General features: G+C 39.1%; 1 protein-coding gene across 5 annotated transcripts in view; it reads right to left on the bottom strand.

Annotated features, from left to right (window-relative positions):
* JAK2 (Janus kinase 2) overlaps positions 1 to 13,735 on the bottom strand; it is a 209,385-nt gene that overhangs the window by 127,820 nt on the left and 67,830 nt on the right. For all 5 annotated transcript variants that reach the window (XM_037797956.1, XM_037797957.1, XM_037797959.1 and 2 more), the window contains one exon: positions 5 to 253. In XM_037797956.1, coding sequence (XP_037653884.1) covers positions 5 to 253 — 249 coding nt within the window. The remainder of the gene's footprint in view (positions 1 to 4; positions 254 to 13,735) is intronic.

The following is a 13,735-nucleotide window of genomic DNA, read 5'->3' as shown; positions in this document are numbered from 1 at the left end:
TTACCACAAGCTTTAGAAGCAGCAACACAAATTTCTTCAGCAACATACTCCCCGACTGGAAACTTAAGGTAATCTCCCTCAGCTTTCCCAAGGGAATGATAAAGATACACCTGAAAGACTGGATTTATCTGCCTCAAAGAATTAGCATTTCCAGGAATATCGCCATTCTGATGTATAGGAGATGTGGCTGTTCCTTCCACTTCTGTCATTGTAAGACAAGCCATTTCCATGCAGTCTTTTTCAGAACATTTGTCTATAAGAGAAAACAATAAAGTTATAAATGAAAGTAGGATTCATAAGGTATCCTTTATGTGCAAAGACATCCTCTAGACAGGAACCACTCTGTCAAAGTCATTACTGAATAAATACGGTATACCTACTACATAAAAGCACAGTGCAAGACTTAACACATTATAAGTTTCCTGTGGACAAGGACCATAAAACTCAAGTTTACAAGGCTGAGGAACTATAAAATAAATATATAAAATACTAACAAAACAAACACACAAAACCAGCTATAGGCAACTGAAGAAGAGATGTCACAAGGCAACATGATTACTCAACAAATGAACTACTCTGAGAATTGCTTATTGGTATCTGAAGGGGGAAAATGACATTTCAAGCTGGGATAATCTGATGAGCTTTATTGGAGAAGACTAGATTTCAACCTAAAATTGAACAAAGGATTGAATATGGATGGATAGAGGAGGAAGGATATTCTGGGAGAGTAGAACCGTGCTGAAGAGTGAAAAGGTAGGCAGGTACAAGATACATTCAGGAATTTGTTGAGCTGAAGTGAAGTATTTGAAGAATTATACCACTGAGGAAAGGATTAACAGTATATAGGAAGATTGCTAGCAGCCTATCCAATATGCATTTTCTCCTCTTCCCTGTTAGAGCCCCAATTTTGTTGGGGACAACAATGTGCCCAACAAAAACCTGTACTTCCCTGCAGCTACAAAGCCATGTGAACCAGTTTCAACAAATAAGATTTAAGTGGAAGCTGTTGGGTGGTTCTTTCAGGAACACATCTTAAAAGGAGGCTGTTGTAAATGGCATGCAACCTTTTGCTTTTTCCCATTCACCTTCTTCCTTCCTGAAGCTGAGCATGAATTTGGGGTGCATAGTCACCTTAAAACCATGGGGCAACCATGTAGGAATGGCCAAGAGAATAACAGACATGTCATCCCTAAGCAACTGAATCAATGTTAGGAACCACCTACCATCAGACATTTTTTTACCTGCAAACAAATGCAATACTAACAATATAGTAGTAAACGAAGGAAAACTTGAGTGTCAGACTGAATATTTAAACATTAACCCACAGAACAGGATGAATTAGAAAGGTGAGGCAATGAACAGGTAGAAAGCCACTGCAATAGTCTAGATAGCAGTAAGATCCTGAAGTGAAGCAGCAGCAGTTTACAAGAAACAATATGACAGCAAGACTTGATATACCTGGCAACTAAATAAACATGGAAGAAGCCAGAGGAGTGAAAGATTGTGTGGGTATTTCAAACTTGAGAGATATGTAATACAATTGTTAGAAATAAGAAAATGAGTCCTTAGAATAAGGACTACTGTTTCAGATATGTTCATTTAGAAATTGTAATGGGACAACTGCAACAGAATCTAATTGACAGCCAAACATGAGTGGTATTTGGAAGAGTTCAAGACTAGAGATGAAAATTTGACAACTCTCCCCATCTTTTAAACCATAAGAGAGCTAAATGAATGGAAGGGATAGGAATAACAACTCTTGTAGCATCTACTATATGCCAAGCAATGTTCTAAATACAAATATTAAGGGAAGGAAAAATGACTACTGAGTAATCGAATTAAAACTTGAAACTACTCTATTAGAGAAAATACTGTGTTAATCCTTAGTTATTCAAATAATACTTCATGGGACTTACAGTATATAAAAACAAAAAACAAGCCATTGTTTTAACAGATAGAAAGAAAACTGCAAGATTTTAAAAGTTCATCTGAAATTGAATATTCAACTTTAAAGAATTTTAATTTGTTCATATAGTTGTTCCTGAATTATAGAAAAGCAACTACATTGAATTCTTAGCATTAAACACCAAATTTGCTGGAATTTTATCAACTTGTGCTCACCATTGTTTTTGGATCGTATGCCTTCCGAGTTCATTTTTTTTTTCCCACTAAAATACATGCTTCAGAGGCGGGGCAAGATGGCAGACTGGTGAGCTGTATGTTTTAGTTACTCCTCCAGGAAAGTAGGTAAAAAGCCAGGAACTGCGTGGACTGGACACCACAGAGCAATCTGTCTTTGGGCATACTTCATACAACACTCATGAAAACGTGGAACTGCTGAGATCAGCGAAATCTATAAGTTTTTGCGGCCAGGGGACCCGCGCCGCTCCCTGCCAGACTCAGTCCCGGGGGAGGAGGGGCTGTCAGCTCCAGGAAGGAGAAGGGAGAATTGCAGTGGCTGCTCTTATCGGAAACTCATTCTACTGATTCAAACTCCAACCATAGATAGACTGAGACCAGACACCAGAGACTCTGAGAGCAGCCAGCCCAGCAGAGAGGAGACAGGCATAGAAAAAAAACAACACGAAAAACTCCAAAATAAAAGCAGAGGATTTTTGGAGTTCTGGTGAACACAGAAAGGAGAAGGGCGGAGATCAGGCCTTGAGGCGCATATGCAAATCCCGAAGCAAGGCTGATCTCTCTGCCCTGTGCACCTTTCCTTAATGGCCCTGGTTGCTTTGTCTATTAGCATTTCAATAACCCATTAGATCTCTGAGGAGGGCCGTTTTTTTTTTTTTTTTTTTTTTTTTTTTTTTAAATCCTTTTTGCTTTTTCTAAAACAATTACTCTAAGAAGCTCAATACAGAAAGCTTCAAAGAATTGAAATTTGGGCACGTCAAGTCAAGAGCAGAACTAAGAGAGCTCTGAGACAAAAGGCAATAATCCAGTGGCTGAGAAAATTCACTAAACAACACAACTTCCCAAGAAAAGGGGGGTGTCCGCTCACAGCCACCATCCTGGTGGACAGGAAACACTCCTGCCCATCGCCAGCCCCATAGCCCAGAGCTGCCCCAGACAACCCAGTGTGACGGAAGTGCTTCAAATAACAGGCACACACCACAAAACTGGGCGTGGACATTAGCCTTCCCTGCAACCTCAGCTGAATGTCCCAGAGCTGGGAAGGGGGAGCAGTGTGAATTAACAGAGCCCCATTCAGCCATCATTTGAGCAGACTGGGAGCCTCCCAACACAGCCCAGCAGCCCAGAACTGCCCTGGGGGGACGGCACTCACCTGTGACATAGCACAGTCATCCCTCAACAGAGGACCCGGGGTGCACAGCCTGGAAGAGGGGCCCACTTGCAAGTCTCAGGAGCCATACGCCAATACCAAAGACTTGTGGGTCAGTGGCAGAGACAAACTGTCGCAGGACTGAACTGAAGGATTAGACTATTGCAGTAGCTTTAAAACTCTAGGATCATCAGGGAGATTTGATTGTTAGGGCCACCCCCCCTCCCCGACTGCCCAGAAACACGCCCCACATACAGGGCAGGCAACACCAACTACACACGCAAGCTTGGGACACCAATTGGGCCCCACAAGACTCACTCCCCCACTCACCAAAAAGGCTAAGCAGGGGAGATCTGGCTTGTGGAGAACAGGTGGCTCGTGGACGCCACCTGCTGGTTAGTTAGAGAAAGTGTACTCCACGAAGCTGTAGATCTGATAAATTAGAGATAAGGACTTCAACTGGTCTACAAACCCTAAAAGAACCCTATCAAGGTCAGCAAATGCCACGAGGCCAAAAACAACAGAAAATTATAAAGCATATGAAAAAACCAGACGATATGGATAACCCAAGCCCAAGCACCCAAATCAAAAGACCAGAAGAGACACAGCACCTAGAGCAGCTACTCAAAGAACTAAAGATGAACAATGAGACCATAGTACGGGATATGAAGGAAATCAAGAAGACCCTAGAAGAGCATAAAGAAGACATTGCAAGACTAAATAAAAAAATGGATGATCTTATGGAAATTAAAGAAACTGTTGACCAAATTAAAAAGATTCTGGACACTCATAGTACAACACTAGAGGAAGTTGAACAACGAATCAGTGACCTGGAAGATGACAGAATGGAAAATGAAAGCATAAAAGAAAGAATGGGGAAAAAAATTGAAAAACTCGAAATGGACCTCAGGGATATGATAGATAATATGAAACGTCCGAATATAAGACTCATTGGTGTCCCAGAAGGGGAAGAAAAGGGTAAAGGTCTAGGAAGAGTATTCAAAGAAATTGTTGGGGAAAACTTCCCAAATCTTCTAAACAACATAAATACACAAATCATAAATGCTCAGCGAACTCCAAATAGAATAAATCCAAAAAAACCCACTCCGAGACATATACTGATCACACTGTCAAACATAGAAGAGAAGGAGCAAGTTCTGAAAGCAGCAAGAGAAAAGCAATTCACCACATACAAAGGAAACAGCATAAGATTAAGTAGTGACTACTCAGCAGCCACCATGGAGGCGAGAAGGCAGTGGCACGATATATTTAAAATTCTGAGTGAGAGGAATTTCCAGCCAAGAATACTTTATCCAGCAAAGCTCTCCTTCAAATTTGAGGGAGAGCTTAAATTTTTCACAGACAAACAAATGCTGAGAGAATTTGCTAACAAGAGACCTGCCCTACTGGAGATACTAAAGGGAGCCCTACAGACAGAGAAACAAAGACAGGACAGAGAGACTTGGAGAAAGGTTCAGTACTAAAGAGATTCGGTATGGGTACAATAAAGGATATTAATAGAGAGAGGGAAAAATATGGCAAACATAATCCAAAGGATAAGATGGCCGATTCAAGAAATGCCTTCACGGTTTTAACGTTGAATGTAAATGGATTAAACTCCCCAATTAAAAGATATAGATTCGCAGAATGGATCAAAAAAAAGGAACCATCAATATGTTGCATACAAGAGACTCATCTTAGACACAGGGACACAAAGAAACTGAAAGTGAAAGGATGGAAAAAAATATTTCATGCAAGCTACAGCCAAAAGAAAGCAGGTGTAGCAATATTAATCTCAGATAAAATAGACTTCAAATGCAGGGATGTTTTGAGAGACAAAGAAGGCCACTACATACTAATAAAAGGGGCAATTCAGCAAGAAGAAATAACAATCGTAAATGTCTATGCACCCAATCAAGGTGCCACAAAATACATGAGAGAAACATTGGCAAAACTAAAGGAAGCAATCGATGTTTCCACAATAATTGTGGGAGACTTCAACACATCACTCTCTCCTATAGATAGATCAACCAGACAGAAGACCAATAAGGAAATTGAAAACCTAAACAATCTGATAAATGAATTAGATTTAACCGACATCTACAGGACATTACATCCCAAATCACCAGGATACACATACTTTTCTAGTGCTCACGGAACTTTCTCCAGAATAGATCATATGCTGGGACATAAAACAAGCCTCAATAAATTTAAAAAGATTGAAATTATTCAAAGCACATTCTCTGACCACAATGGAATACAATTAGAAGTCAATAACCATCAGAGACTTAGAAAATTCACAAATACCTGGAGGTTAAACAACACACTCCTAAACAATCAGTGGGTTAAAGAAGAAATAGCAAGAGAAATTGCTAAATATATAGAGACGAATGAAAATGAGAACACAACATACCAAAACCTATGGGATGCAGCAAAAGCAGTGCTAAGGGGGAAATTTATAGCACTAAACGCATATATTAAAAAGGAAGAAAGAGCCAAAATCAAAGAACTAATGGATCAACTGAAGAAGCTAGATAATGAACAGCAAACCAATCCTAAACCAAGTACAAGAAAAGAAATAACAAGGATTAAAGCAGAAATAAATGACATAGAGAACAAAAAAACAATAGAGAGGATAAATATCACCAAAAGTTGGTTCTTTGAGAAGATCAACAAGATTGACAAGCCCCTAGCTAGACTGACAAAATCAAAAAGAGAGAAGACCCATATAAACAAAATAATGAATGAAAAAGGTGACATAACTGCAGATCCTGAAGAAATTAAAAAAATTATAAGAGGATATTATGAACAACTGTATGGCAACAAACTGGATAATGTAGAAGAAATGGACAATTTCCTGGAAACATATGAACAACCTAGACTGACCAGAGAAGAAACAGAAGACCTCAACCAACCCATCACAAGCAAAGAGATCCAATCAGTCATCCAAAATCTTCCCACAAATAAATGCCCAGGGCCAGATGGCTTCACAGGGGAATTCTACCAAACTTTCCAGAAAGAACTGACACCAATCTTACTCAAACTCTTTCAAAACATTGAAAAAAATGGAACACTACCTAACTCATTTTATGAAGCTAACATCAATCTAATACCAAAACCAGGCAAAGATGCTACAAAAAAGGAAAACTACCGGCCAATCTCCCTAATGAATATAGATGCAAAAATCCTCAACAAGATACTTGCAAATCGAATCCAAAGACACATTAAAAAAATCATACACCATGACCAAGTGGGGTTCATTCCAGGCATGCAAGGATGGTTCAACATAAGAAAAACAATCAATGTATTACAACACATTAAAAACTCGAAAGGGAAAAATCAATTGATCATCTCAATAGATGCTGAAAAAGCATTTGACAAAATCCAACATCCCTTTTTGATAAAAACACTTCAAAAGGTAGGAATTGAAGGAAACTTCCTCAACATGATAAAGAGCATATATGAAAAACCCACAGCCAGCATAGTACTCAATGGTGAGAGACTGAAAGCCTTCCCTCTAAGATCAGGAACAAGACAAGGATGCCCGCTGTCACCACTGTTATTCAACATTGTGCTGGAAGTGCTAGCCAGGGCAATCCGGCAAGACAAAGAAATAAAAGGCATCCAAATTGGAAAAGAAGAAGTAAAACTGTCATTGTTTGCAGATGATATGATCTTATATCTAGAAAACCCTGAGAAATCAACGATACACCTACTAGAGCTAATAAACAAATTTAGCAAAGTAGCGGGATACAAGATTAATGCACATAAGTCAGTAATGTTTCTATATGCTAGAAATGAACAAACTGAAGAGACACTCAAGAAAAAGATACCATTTTCAATAGCAACTAAAAAAATCAAGTACCTAGGAATAAACTTAACCAAAGATGTAAAAGACCTATACAAAGAAAACTACATAACTCTACTAAAAGAAATAGAAGGGGACCTTAAAAGATGGAAAAATATTCCATGTTCATGGACAGGAAGGCTAAATGTCATTAAGATGTCAATTCTACCCAAACTCATCTACAGATTCAATGCAATCCCAATCAAAATTCCAACAACCTACTTTGCAGACTTGGAAAAGCTAGTTATCAAATTTATTTGGAAAGGGAAGATGCCTCGAATTGCTAAAGACACTCTAAAAAAGAAAAACGAAGTGGGAGGACTTACACTGCCTGACTTTGAAGCTTATTATAAAGCCACAGTTGCCAAAACAGCATGGTACTGGCACAAAGATAGACATATAGATCAATGGAATCGAATTGAGAATTCAGAGATAGACCCTCAGATCTATGGCCGACTGATCTTTGATAAGGCCCCCAAAGTCACCGAACTGAGCCATAATGGTCTTTTCAACAAATGGGGCTGGGAGAGTTGGATATCCATATCCAAAAGAATGAAAGAGGACCCCTACCTCACCCCCTACACAAAAATTAACTCAAAATGGACCAAAGATCTCAATATAAAAGAAAGTACCATAAAACTCCTAGAAGATAATGTAGGAAAACATCTTCAAGACCTTGTATTAGGAGGCCACTTCCTAGACTTTACACCCAAAGCACAAGCAACAAAAGAGAAAATAGATAAATGGGAACTCCTCAAGCTTAGAAGTTTCTGCACCTCAAAGGAATTTCTCAAAAAGGTAAAGAGGCAGCCAACTCAATGGGAAAAAATTTTTGGAAACCATGTATCTGACAAAAGACTGATATCTTGCATATACAAAGAAATCCTAGAACTCAATGACAATAGTACAGACAGCCCAATTATAAAATGGGCAAAAGATATGAAAAGACAGTTCTCTGAAGAGGAAATACAAATGGCCAAGAAACACATGAAAAAATGTTCAGCTTCACTAGCTATTAGAGAGATGCAAATTAAGACCACAATGAGATACCATCTAACACCGGTTAGAATGGCTGCCATTAAACAAACAGGAAACTACAAATGCTGGAGGGGATGTGGAGAAATTGGAACTCTTATTCATTGTTGGTGGGACTGTATAATGGTTCAGCCACTCTGGAAGTCAGTCTGGCAGTTCCTTAGAAAACTAGATATAGAGCTACCATTCAATCCAGCGATTGCACTTCTCGGTATATACCCGGAAGATCGGAAAGCAGTGACACGAACAGATGTCTGCACGCCAATGTTCATAGCAGCATTATTCACAATTGCCAAGAGATGGAAACAACCCAAATGTCCTTCAACAGATGAGTGGATAAATAAAATGTGGTACATACACACGATGGAATACTACGCGGCAGTAAGAAGGAACGATCTGGTGAAACATATGACAACATGGATGAACCTTGAAGACATAATGCTGAGCGAAATAAGCCAGGCACAAAAAGAGAAATATTATATGCTACCACTAATGTGAACTTTGAAAAATGTAAAACAAATGGTTTATAATGTAGAATGTAGGGGAACTAGCAGTAGAGAGCAATTAAGGAAGGGGGGAACAATAATCCAAGAAGAACAGATAAGCTATTTAACGTTCTGGGGATGCCCAGAAATGACTATGGTCTGTTAATTTCTGATGGATGTAGTAGGAACAAGTTCACTGAAATGTTGCTATATTATGTAACTTTCTTGGGGTAAAGTAGGAACATGTTGGAAGTTAAGCAGTTATCTTAGGTTAGTTGTCTTTTTCTTACTCCCTTGCTATGGTCTCTTTGAAATGTTCTTTTATTGTATGTTTGTTTTCTTTTTAACTTTTTTTTTCATACAGTTGATTTGAAAAAAGAAGGGAAAGTTAAAAAAAAAAAAAAAAGAAAAAAGACAAACAAGGAAAAAAATAAAAAAGATGTAGTGCCCCCTTGAGGAGCCTGTGGAGAATGCAGGGGTATTCGCCTACCCCACCTCCATGGTTGCTAACATGACCACAGACATAGGGGACTGGTGGTTTGATGGGTTGAGCCCTCTACCATAAGTTTTACCCTTGGGAAGACGGCTGCTGCAAAGGAGAGGCTAGGCCTCCCTGTATTTGTGCCTAAGAGTCTCCTCCTGAATGCCTCTTTGTTGCTCAGATGTGGCCCTCTCTCTCTGGCTAAGCCAACTTGAAAGGTGAAATCACTGCCCTCCCCCCTACGTGGGATCAGACACCCAGGGAAGTGAATCTCCCTGGCAACGTGGAATATGACTCCCGGGGAGGAATGTAGACCCGGCATCGTGGGATGGAGAACATCTTCTTGACCAAAAGGGGGATGTGAAAGGAAATGAAATAAGCTTCAGTGGCAGAGAGATTCCAAAACGAGCCGAGAGATCACTCTGGTGGGCACTCTTACGCACACTTTAGACAACCTTTTTTAGGTTCTAAAGAATTGGGGTAGCTGGTGGTGGATACCTGAAACTATTAAACTACAACCCAGAACCCATGAATCTCGAAGACAGTTGTATAAAAATGTAGCTTATGAGGGGTGACAGTGGGATTGGGAATGCCATAAGGACCAAACTCCACTTTGTCTAGTTTATGGATGGATGTGTAGAAAAGTAGGGGAAGCAAACAAACAGACAAAGGTACCTAGTGTTCTTTTTTACTTCAATTGCTCTTTTTCACTCTAATTATTATTCTTGTTATTTTTCTGTGTGTGCTAATGAAGGTGTCAGGGATTGATTTAGGTGATGAATGTACAACTATGTAATGGTACTGTAAACAATCGAAAGTACAATTTGTTTTGTATGACTGCGTGGTATGTGAATATATCTCAATAAAATGATGATTAAAAAAAAAAAAATACATGCTTCAGTAAATCTTTCAGTGAGATCAAGACTCTATATTTTTTTTTATAACAAGCCATTGTTTTACACAGTACACTTTTATTTAGATATACCCACATTTCTTTGCTTTCTGTTCCTTCCTACTTCCTTATCCTTGCAAATGGGATGATTTTTCTTCTTCTGGGAGAATATTCTAAAATGCTTTTAATGCTCGTCTGAGGGAGCTAATTTGTTCAGTTTTGGTTGGTTGAAAATATCATTTTCTTAAATTATATTTTTGCTAAGAATAGAATTTTTTTATTAGAGAAGTTAGGAGTTTACAGAACAATCATGTATAAAATACAACACACCCTATTATTAGCAATGTGCATTGGTGTGGTACATATGCTACAACTGATGAAAGCTCAATTTTATAATTCACTATTAACTATAGTCCATGGTTTAACTCAGGGTGCACTATTCCTGTTGTGTATTTCCATAGGTTTTTTCTTTTTTAACTTTTATTCTAGTACCATATATACAACTTCTTATTTCCCATTTTAACCACATTTAAATAAACATTTCAGTCTGTTAATTACATTCACAATGTGGCACTACCATCAACACCATCCATTATCAAAGCATTTCCATCATTCCAAATAGAAACTCCACATCGTAAGCCTTAACTCCTTAATTTCTATCTCCACCACATCTCCTGGTAACCTATATTCTAGAATCTGACTTTATGAGTTTGCTTATTCTAATTATTTCATATCAGTGAAAGCACACAATATTATTCTTCTTGTGTCTGGCTCATTTCACTCAACATGATGTCTTCAAGGTTCACCTATTCACGTTATCACATGTATGAAAATTTCATTCTTTTTTATAGTTGAATCCCACATCCATATTTATTTGATTTTTTGTGTTATCATACTGAGTGCCTACTCATTTCTATCTGGATATATTTTTCATCTATTTTCCTTGTGGTTACCATGGGGTTAAAATTTAACATCCTAAATATATAACAATCATATCTGGTTTGAAAATAGCATATACATACACTTTTACTATACCCCTTCATACGTCCACCTTTCCTTGTAATTGTTACCAATTATTTATCTTTATTCATTGTGTATGTCCAAAACCATACATTTATCATTACTTTTTATGCATTTTCATTTTAGTACCTGTAGGAAGAAAGAAGTGCAGTTACATACCAAATAATACAATACAATGGTACTAGTATTTATAACTATCCAAATGGCTACTGCTGTTAGTCTTTATCTCTTTATGTCTAGTGTCCTTGCCTTTCAGTCTAAAAAACTCCCTTCAGCATTGCTTGTAGAATAGGTCAAGTGGGTAATGAACTCCTTCAGCTTTTGTTTAGCTGGGAATATCTTAATCTCTCTCACATTTTTGAAAGAAAATCTTACCAGATATAAAATTCTTGGTTGGAAGTTGCTTTCTTTCAGCATTTTAAAAATTACAAACCACTGCATTCTTGCCTCCAGGGTTTCTGATGAGAAATTGGCACTTAGTATAATTAGGACTCCCTTATACATAACATTATTTATCTCTTGCAGCTTTCTGAACTCTCTCTTTGTCCTCTGAATTAGACATTTTGATCAGTATGTGACGGGGTGTATTTTTCTTCATGTTTATCCTGTTTGGTGTTTTCTGGGCTTCTTGGGTGTGCACATTCACATTGTTTGCTCAGTTTGGGAAATTTTCTGTCATTATTTCTTTGACTATTCCTTCTGACCTTTTCTCTCTTTCTTCTCCTTCTCGGACTCCCATAATGCACATATTGGCACGCTTGATGGTGTGCCAGATGTCTCTTAGGCTATTTTCGCTTCATATGATTCTCTTTCCTTTCTGCTGCTCCTCAGCCTCATTCATTTCAATTGTCTTGTCTTCAAATTCACTGATTCTTTCTTCTGCCGGCTCCTACTTGCTGTTGAACCCCCCTGGGAATTTATTTATCTACTGTGGTCCTCAACTTCATAAGTTCTGTCTGGTTCTTCTTAAAATTTTTATCTCTTTATTGAGGTTCTCTTATTGTTCATTCATTGTTTTCTTGATATCCTTTACTTCTTTCTCTTATTTTTCTGCATCACCTTGAGCTTGGTGGGGATCATTTTTTCAAAGTCTGTCTGGTATGTTCACATTCTGTGTCTTGTCCTGGGCCTGTGATTGCTAGTTGCTTAGAAGTTCCCCTGTTCACAGGAGTTTGAATGCCCTCTCCACTTCCCAAAAGACAAACTTTCTCTGTCTTCCACGTGTTCCACTGCTGAATTTAAAGCAGGTAAGCCTTTGCCCAGGTCATTTCCCCTAATTGTTTCTTACACTGTTTTTGTTGTCTCAAGCTGCTTTCATCTAGAGGGCAAATTCTGGGATGGGGAGCACACCAGAGAGGAGTTTTCCAAGTCAGTTTTTCTCAGCCAGAACAAAGCTAGGGACCCACAAAGGCTCCAAATTGTCCTGAAGAGGGGATGAGGGAGGGGTCAGGAAGAACATCAAGGGCTTCTTTCACAGCTCCCCAAGGCTGAGGTTTCTTTACCTGCCTATCAAATGCAGCCCTTCAACTGTCCTCTGCAACTCTGAAGAAGTTTACATCTTTGTCTCCTCCAGTGCCTTTGTCTTGGGCAGGCTGGAAAAAATGGCTGCAATGGCCACCCTCAGAGCCAGCCCCCAGCGATCTGAAGCCATTAATCAAAAGTTGTGATTAGCAATCAGGCCCTGCCCACCCTGGATCTTGGGGAAGTGAATCTTTATGTCCTTTTCTGGCACCAGCAAGCTACACCAGAGGCTGGAGCCCTCTAAGGGCCTGCTGCAAGAGTGGGGTATAGATACTGGTAACCCCCACTGGGAAAGAGCAATTTACTGGTCTTTACTGTAATTTACTAGCATGCTTCCACAGCTCTTCCCTAGATGCCGTACAGTGTTCTACTGGACTCTAGAGCTTCCAAATAGTTGATTCAGACAGTTCCTGCCTGTTCAATAGTTGTTCTGGTGGAGGGACTGATTCCTGGAGCTTCCTACTTCCCCATCTTCCTACAATCCCCACTTCTAAGTACAAATTTTATATTGGCAGTCATCGTTCTTTCAGCAGAAGGTATCATTCACAACATGGCAGTTCCTCAGAAAAGTTAAATATAGAATACCATGTGACATGGCAATTCCATGCTTAGGTATACAACCAAAGGAAGTGAAATCAGGGACCCAAACAGTTACTCATACACCAATGTTCATAGCAGCATTAAACACAATAGTCAGAGGTGGAAATAATCCAAGTGTCTGTCAGCAAATGAACGGAGAAACAAAATGATCTATGACAAAGTTGTCTTCGTAGGGAAGTGGAGGAAGGATGATCTTTTCTACTGGTTTCTGGCTCTTGGACTGAGGGTGTCTGATTCCTCTCTGGATGTGGACCTCCATCACTTTCTTGCCATATGGGCTTCTACATAGGGAAAATCACAATATGGCAGCTGATTTCCATTAGTGCTATCAAGAGAGAATAAGAAAGGGCAAGCATGAAGGAAGCCAAGAGTCTTTTTGGAACCTCATCTGGCAAGTGACATCCCATCACTTTTGGCACATTCTATCCATTAGAAGCAAATCACTGGGTCTGTTCTCCACTCAAGAGAGGTGATTACACAAAGGCATGAATACAAAGAGTCAGGGATCATTGGGAGCCATCTTAGAACCTGCCTACTATACTTCCAGATTTTGTTTGAGCAATTC

The sequence above is a fragment of the Choloepus didactylus genome, chromosome 10, assembly GCF_015220235.1.
Source record: "Choloepus didactylus isolate mChoDid1 chromosome 10, mChoDid1.pri, whole genome shotgun sequence".
NCBI classification, from domain to species: Eukaryota; Metazoa; Chordata; class Mammalia; order Pilosa; family Megalonychidae; genus Choloepus; species Choloepus didactylus.
Note: the sequence above shows the minus strand (reverse complement) of the source record. Positions and strands in the feature narration are given on the sequence as shown.